The 7,342-nt window shown below is 48.5% G+C and overlaps 1 protein-coding gene across 1 annotated transcript in view; it reads left to right on the forward strand.

The window, feature by feature from the left end:
• Positions 1–531: 531 nt before the first annotated feature.
• Positions 532–7,342, forward strand: part of phf24 (PHD finger protein 24) — a gene marked incomplete at both ends in the record, with an annotated part of 15,901 nt that continues 9,090 nt past the window's right edge. Inside the window, 2 exons of the mRNA XM_080529698.1 lie at positions 532–978; positions 4,242–4,427. Coding sequence (XP_080385824.1) covers positions 532–978; positions 4,242–4,427 — 633 coding nt within the window. The remainder of the gene's footprint in view (positions 979–4,241; positions 4,428–7,342) is intronic.

Consider the following 7,342-nt stretch of genomic DNA (forward strand, 5'->3'; position numbering starts at 1 on the left):
TGTTAGTTGACTAGCGATGTGTACATTTTTCGAAAGAAAAGTCAAAGCATTAGAACGTGTCACATGTTTAAACAATCAATTACTTAAATTAGCCTTTGATTATGTTCGGGCCCGCCATCTAGTGGTTCAAATTTTTTTGGGCCCGAGGCCAAACCTAATTGCCGACCCCTGGTCTAGAGGTTAGAGAGGCTGGCTAGCAATCAGAAGGTCCCCGGTTCAATCCCCGCCTCAGGAGGGAACCGCATGTGAGCTGGTGACTGGAGGGTTGCTGGCATCATATCTAAGGTGCCTACCTACCATTGCCGTTGTGCCCTTGAGCAAGGCACTTAACTCCTAATTGCTCCAGGGGCGCTGAATATGGCTGACCCTGTGCCTAGAGCAAAAAATAAACATTCTGTTGTGATGACAAAAAGGTTGAATCTAATCTGAGCATCCTCTTCCTTGACACTAACGCCACGTTTCCTCTTCCTCCTCCTCTTCCTCCTCCTCCTCCTCCTCTCCCCCTCCCCCCTCCCCCCTCCCCCTCCAGCCATGGGAGTGCTCATGTCTAAGAAACACCAGGTGGAGAAGGTGCAGAAATGCACCTCGGTCGTCTCAGCCTTCAAGGAGGGGTTACGGATGCCCCCCCCGGCCTCCCCTCCCCCGGCCAACCACACGGAAGGCTCTGGCTCTGGAGAGGAAGGGGAGGGGCCTGCCGCCGAAGCTCCGCCCACCACCACGGGGGAGGACAAGGAGGGGGACAAGGAGGAGGGCGCCCCCGGTGGTGGGGGGGGCCCCTGCGGCTCCCAGCAGGCCACCAGGCCCACCCCCGACTGCTGCCTGAACAAGGAGTCCTGGTCGCGTCTGCGGGATGGGAAGGGGGTGGAGCCAGAGGACCTGGACAAGAGCCACCAGCTGACCCCCGCCGCCTTCATACGGCCCAAGAGGGACGCAGACGACGACCAGCCTGTGGAGGTGGAGCTGGGTCAGAGGGAGCAGGTAGTCTAATTCGTCCCGCCATAGGCTAATTTGTCCCACCATAGTCTAATTAGTCCTGCCATAGTCTAATTAGTCCTGTCATAGTCTAATTAGTCCTGTCATAGTCTAATTTGTCCCACCATAGTCTAATGTGTCCCGCCATAGTCTAATTTGTCCTGCCATAGTCTAATTTGTCCCACCATAGTCTAATTTGTCCTGTCATAGTCTAATTTGTCCTGCCATAGTCTAATGTGTCCCACCATAGTCTAATTTGTCCCACCATAGTCTAATGTGTCCCACCATAGTCTAATTTGTCCTGCCATAGTCTATTTGTCCCACCATAGTCTAATTTGTCCTGCCATAGTCTAATTTGACTGACATGAGCGATGCAATTTCTTTTGCAAAAGAATATCTTCAGTCCCGTCCCCCCACCCCCCTGGCCCAGAGAAAAATGTTAAGGAGGGAAACATCAGAGAGATGTTAGGGAATCGCCATGACAACAGTGTAGTCTTTCTCTCTCTCATCCCTTCAAGTTGAGTGAAGACGTCGGGTGTCTGAAAAGGCAACCGCGTTCTTTATCTAAGTATGCTGCAGTCTGCAGCCTCGGGGTCGAGGTGAGATAATGTTTGGGTTTGAAAAATCGCCTTGTTTCCTTTGCCGGATAAAAACGTGTTTGTCCTCCACGGGCCCAAAACCTTTCTATTTGTGTCTGAGTGCTCTCCATAGAAAGCGTTTGGGCGGGCAGGCTATTCAGGCCCAGAGAAGGGACGCTGCCTCGGAGCACGAGGCCACACTGACTAATCGGGGTCCCCGAAGGCGGTCAAAGCCGTGGGTGGTGTTCAAGGGCAGACAGACGCAGCCGGACCAGCCAGCCAGCCTCGGCTGCCGAGAACGCTTTCTGAATCTCTTTATGAAGCTTGCGGCGATTGAAGCTTTTTTTGGGGGGGGGGGTTTCGCTTTAATGTAGCATATCAAAGAGATAAGAGAGAACAGGGAGTGGTATCATTTGAAATAATGAACCAATTTGTCATGAGCTTCAAAACAGGAGCTGCTCCGTTAAGATGCCGAATGAGAGGACGTGCTGGAGTAGAGAAGATAAAACAGCCTGAACGAAACGCACGTGACGTCATAATGGCACCAACGTGATACCGTTAAAGGGGAATCTATTCTACACCTTTAAAAGAACGCTGTGATAGATGGCAGGACATCAGAACTAAATTAGAAAACGGGGGAGTCACCAAGGAGATCCGAAATATCCTGGTGGATGTATATTTAATGATTTCGGCAGACAATTTAATTTCGCTCGCTAGCAGTGTAAAATCAATACGAAAAAAAAAAGGTCTCCTTCCATCGCAGCATCCGAACCAAACCAAGCTGTAATTATCAGCCCTTTCTCAGGGGATGAGTCATCGCATAACAACATTGACAAAAGATCCATCCACATCCCTGTTAGAAAACTGTTGCAGAGGTGAAAACAAATCTCTCCCACACATTTGCATAAAAATAATTTGAGACCGGCGCACTTTTGTGGCAAAAAAATAAAATAAAAGGACAAGCAGTGAGGAAGGAGAGGTGAGCCAGAGGAGGTCTGGAGGTTGTTCACTTCTCTCTCTCCCCCTTCTGGCAAAAGATAAGCTTGTCACTGGCCGGGCGTGACAAGGTCACACTGCCGACCATGATTATGGTAACACCTCCCCCCTCCACCCCCACAGGCCAGAGAGGGAGGCAGAGGAATGAGAAACCCACACATTACCGGGAGAGGAACAGATGAAGTCTGACTGCAGTGGTCATACTTCCTGCTGCGATCCCTCCGGCTGCGCTGACACCTCCCCTCCCGTGTTCTGCCTCTTAATGCACAGCGGGCGGGGTGGGGGGGTGGAGCGTGGTGACAGTAAACGGATGTCGAGGACGGGGATTATGTGTCACACCGTTCCTGCTGTCTACCTTCTTACAGAAGACAGCGGCGGCGGTGGTGTGTGTGTGTGTGTGTGTAGTCGTTTAGCTTTGATCCCTGAAAACTTTTCCTTTTTCTTTTTTCATCGTCTCACGTTTGAGTTTCAGCAGATCCCACTTCCTGTACAACAACAAGATGGCGGTTCACGTTTCCCTTCACAGCTTTGCACTTGGGGGATGAATCTCCTGGGGTAGTGGTGGTCTAGTGGATAGTGGATAGTGGATAGTGAGTTGGTGAGTGAGTAGTGAGTTGGACTTGTGATCGGAAGGTTGTGAGTTCAAATCCCGCCTGAAACCACACCACTACTAGTGTGCCCTTGAGTAAGGCACTTAGCCCTCAGTTACTCCAGGGGGAATGTCCCTGTAATTCGTAATTGTAAGTCGCTTTGGATTAAAAGCGTCTGCTAAATGGCAAAATTATTATAAAAAAATAAATTAATTAATCTCCTAGCCTCCCTAGATTCTAACTCGGAAAAGTAGGACGTACCATAATTGCACACACTAATATTTCTACATACTATGCCCTGATTTTGGCTTTACGATGGTGTCAAAGACAACAAAGTACAAATGTAGGGCTTGGGCAACGCTTCTCTGGCTCAATCTATGAGAGCTGGTAAAGCAAGCTACCATGCAAGGCGCCGGCCCGCTCATTGGGAGCAATTTGGGGTTCAGTGTCTTGCCCCAGGACACCTCGACACATGGCCAGCCGGGGTTCGAACCGCCGATCTACCGACCTTGCGATCATTAGACACCGGATCTACCTCCTGAGCCACAGCCGCCCCACAGCAGCTGGAACTCGGACGCAGGTTATTTTCCAAATTTAAACCAGAGTAGAGGAGCTTAATGCGGAGGTATGTGTTCGTATTAATCTCCAGGCCAGACTCCCCCGTCCCGAACCCCGCCATCCCCCAAAGCAATCACGCCGTCCTGTTTTTGCTCGAGTCAGTGGATTAAGAAAAACTTTCCCCCTGAGTGACTTCCTGAGTGACTTCCTGAGTGTGACCTCACGCTGCCTCTCCCTTCGAAACCAAAGGTGATGGAGCATTCCAAACCGTGGCTCCCAAACTTTGGAATGCTCTTCCCTCGGATCTTAGATCAGCGGTCTCGGTCGAAGCATTTAAAAAAACAGCTCAAGACTGTCCTGGCTAACCCTAAAAGCCTGTCCTTTTTGTGTCTTGTTATTATTTGTTGTACACTTGTTATTTGTTTCTTGCTTTTATTTTCACTTGTTTACCTATTTCTTTTTAACCGGCTATTACTTTGGCTCTTTAATTATGTTTTTATAGCCTATGTAAAGCACTTTGTGACCGCTGGTCTTACCTTCTCCTCAGCCGACCAACGAGGAGATGTGTGAGGTGTGTGAGGTGTGGACGGCGGATGACCTGTTCCCCTGCAGGACCTGCACGCGCGTCTTCCACGACGGCTGCCTGAGGGAGGTGGGTCACCTGAGGACCGACAACCTGCAGGCCATGAGAGACACGGCCCACACCTCCCCCGGCTGGAGCTGCCACTACTGTGTAAGTCTGCAGACCAACAACCACACCCCTGAACAACACCAACCGCCACCAACCACAAAAAAAGCAATGAAAAAAAATATGAAATATTACATTAAAAAAGCAGAATTATCTATCAACAGAACAGGAACATTTCCCATGCCTTCATTTTTTTTATCGTATCTTAAAACTAGTGCTATTGTCGGACAGAAAGCAAGCATATATATTGCCTTGATTTAAGATATTTAATCTTACATCATCTTCTTAAGATGTATTATTTGTAATGTAGATCTGCCCTGTTGTGAGTCATACCCGCTAGAGCCACACGATAAGTGTAAATATATCCTTGTGCTCGCTTCGCTAAAATAACACATCCTGAACCAGGGCACATCCTGCTCCCACACACACCTGTGCATACGTGATGAAGCAACGCTTTATTTTATTTTTTTCATGTGAGTAATCATTTTACGAATTTCTTTTTGTATGAGTGTGTGTCAGCTGACAACGTATGTATATTGGAGGAATATAATGTGGAGAAAAGTATACTGCTTAGCAGTTTTAACCAGTGAAGTAGTTTACCGCGCTGGAGTTACAGTGTTAGCTAGCTACTAGCCCTGACTCGTTCCCATAGCAACACAGCTCTTAAGTCAAGCTTAGCCAGGGGGGAAGGTGGCTAACTTTCTAACCTCAAAATAAGTCAGTCTTATTTTTTATGCAACAGGCAGTCTTAATTAGACTTAATTAGACTTAATTAGACAGTCTTAATCTATGTTTATGCAACCGGCCCCTTGAGTCTGGCGTCAATATGGAGAGTCCCCGCTTCGGGTCCTCAGAGAGGCATCCTTCCAATCTGTTTAAATGGAGGTGGAGACTCACGCATGAATAATAATAATAATAATCATTCATTGTATTTAAATAGCGCTTTTCCGGGGCTCAAAGACGCTGACAATATGGGAAAAACAGAAAACACAGAAACAACAAGCAACAGATAACATGAGCACATAGAACACAGAGTTAATGAACAGGCACAGGGAACAATTAACACAGCAATGTCCGGGGGGGGGGGGGGGGGGGCAGGGTTAGGGGAGATGGTTAGGGGTAGGGGAGGTTGTATGCATGGGAGAACAGGTCGGTTTTGAGGTGGGATTTAAAAGTGGAGAGTGAGGGTGAGTCTCTGAGTGGTTGAGGGAGAGAGTTCCAGAGGCGGGGTGCAGCTCGTGAAAAGGCACGGTCTCCCAAGCCTTTGAGTTTCGAGGGGTGGGACAGTGAGGGGAAGAGTGGATGAGGATGGGAGGGTACGGGTAGGGTGGTGGGGGAGAAGGAGGTCAGTCAGGTAAGGGGGGGGGGGGGGGGGGGGGGGGGCAGGCTATGGAGGGCTTTGTATATGAGGAGGAGTATTACATTTGCTAAGTTCTTTGACGGGGAGCCAGTGGAGAGAGTGGAGGACAGGAGGGATGTGGTCACGGGACCGGGTGTTTGAGAGCAGACGTGAGGGTGGAACTGAATCAATCTTCAGACTGAAGTGCTGGGGGGCTTATCTTCAGCTTGCAGACAGCTGCGAGGATGGAAGTCGTTTTTCCAGACTTTCAAGAGCAGAAAAAAAAAAAATCTCACTCAGAGAGAGAGAGAGAGGAGACACTGAAAGAGCCTGTTTCTAGTTTTTTTTCCTTTGCCTTCTTCAGTGGCTCAGGATCAGTTTGTGAGAGAGGAAGGAGATGAGAGAGAGAGAGAGAGAGGGAGTAGGAGGAGGAGGGAGGAGGAGGAGGAAAGAGGGTGGAGAGGAAGCGAGTGACAGAGAGTACTTGTAATACATCTAGTACCATCAGCAGAGATATCTTGCAAGTGTCCCGTTTGACATTTTCATTTCGCAGCTTCTTTGCTGGCATGCCATTCATCGCCTCAGCTCCCGCTCCCAGCCTGACCTTGGGGGTTGGCCGGGAGCGCTGGGGTTGATTTGGTAGTTTTGGCACACAGAGCTCTGAGGTGCTCAGGTTGGGAGTGAACGGAACATGTCACAGATAGTCACTGTTACGACCACCTGGCTCTAGGCCAACAAAAAGGGATGTCAGTAAGTGTAAGTGAGTGGATGCAATGGAAAGTATGGTGAGGAGGGTGTTGTATGGTGTAAAGCAACATAACCAAAATATAAACAAATGGTGTTGGTGGAAGAGAGAGAGAGCTGGGGACTGGAGCCTCTTTTAAACTCTAACCAGGAGGCAGCGCCAGCTGCCCCTAATCTGCCTGATTGGGCTCCAGCCCCGCCCCCCAGGTAGCCTACCTGGACAAAACAGAGGTTAGTAGGCCAGACAAGGACAGCGGGCCGTAATGACTCCAACTGTCTGCTGTCTACACAATACTACCGTTGCACAAACCATTCTTGCACATTGCACTTGTATACTGTAACTCCTTTGTTATAGCCACTATTTATACATCTGTATAAGTATGCATACCATACTGTACATAGCTACCTTAACTGTACATAGCTCATAACTGTATATACATACCTCTAACTACCCTACCTGCCTTACTGTACCTATTACTTATCACTGTCATGTTTTATATCACTATTTGCACTTGCGTTTGAGGGCTGATTTGAAGGAGGGAGGCAATGTCAATAAAGTTGAATCTAGTAACCTAATCTAACGAGTCACAGAACGTTATATGTGGTCTTTGTGGTATAAACAGCCAGGAAAGATTGAACAAATGTTGCTCAAATAGCCGTGAAAATAGCCTTTTAACGGACAAGGTAGTAAGTAATACGTCTGAATGATACATTCTACACCACCCACCCATAATGCTTTGCAGCCACAGAGGCGAATCGATGCTAAGAAACAAGTAAACACAAGTGATAGATGTATGCTAGCACGGTGCTTACGGATGTAAACACACCGAGTATCTAATTCGGGAACGGTTCAACTCCTTCCTGCCTAAAGCTGCTT

This window comes from Nansenia antarctica (assembly GCF_963989245.1).
Source record: "Nansenia antarctica genome assembly, chromosome: 4".
NCBI lineage: Eukaryota > Metazoa > Chordata > Actinopteri > Argentiniformes > Microstomatidae > Nansenia > Nansenia antarctica.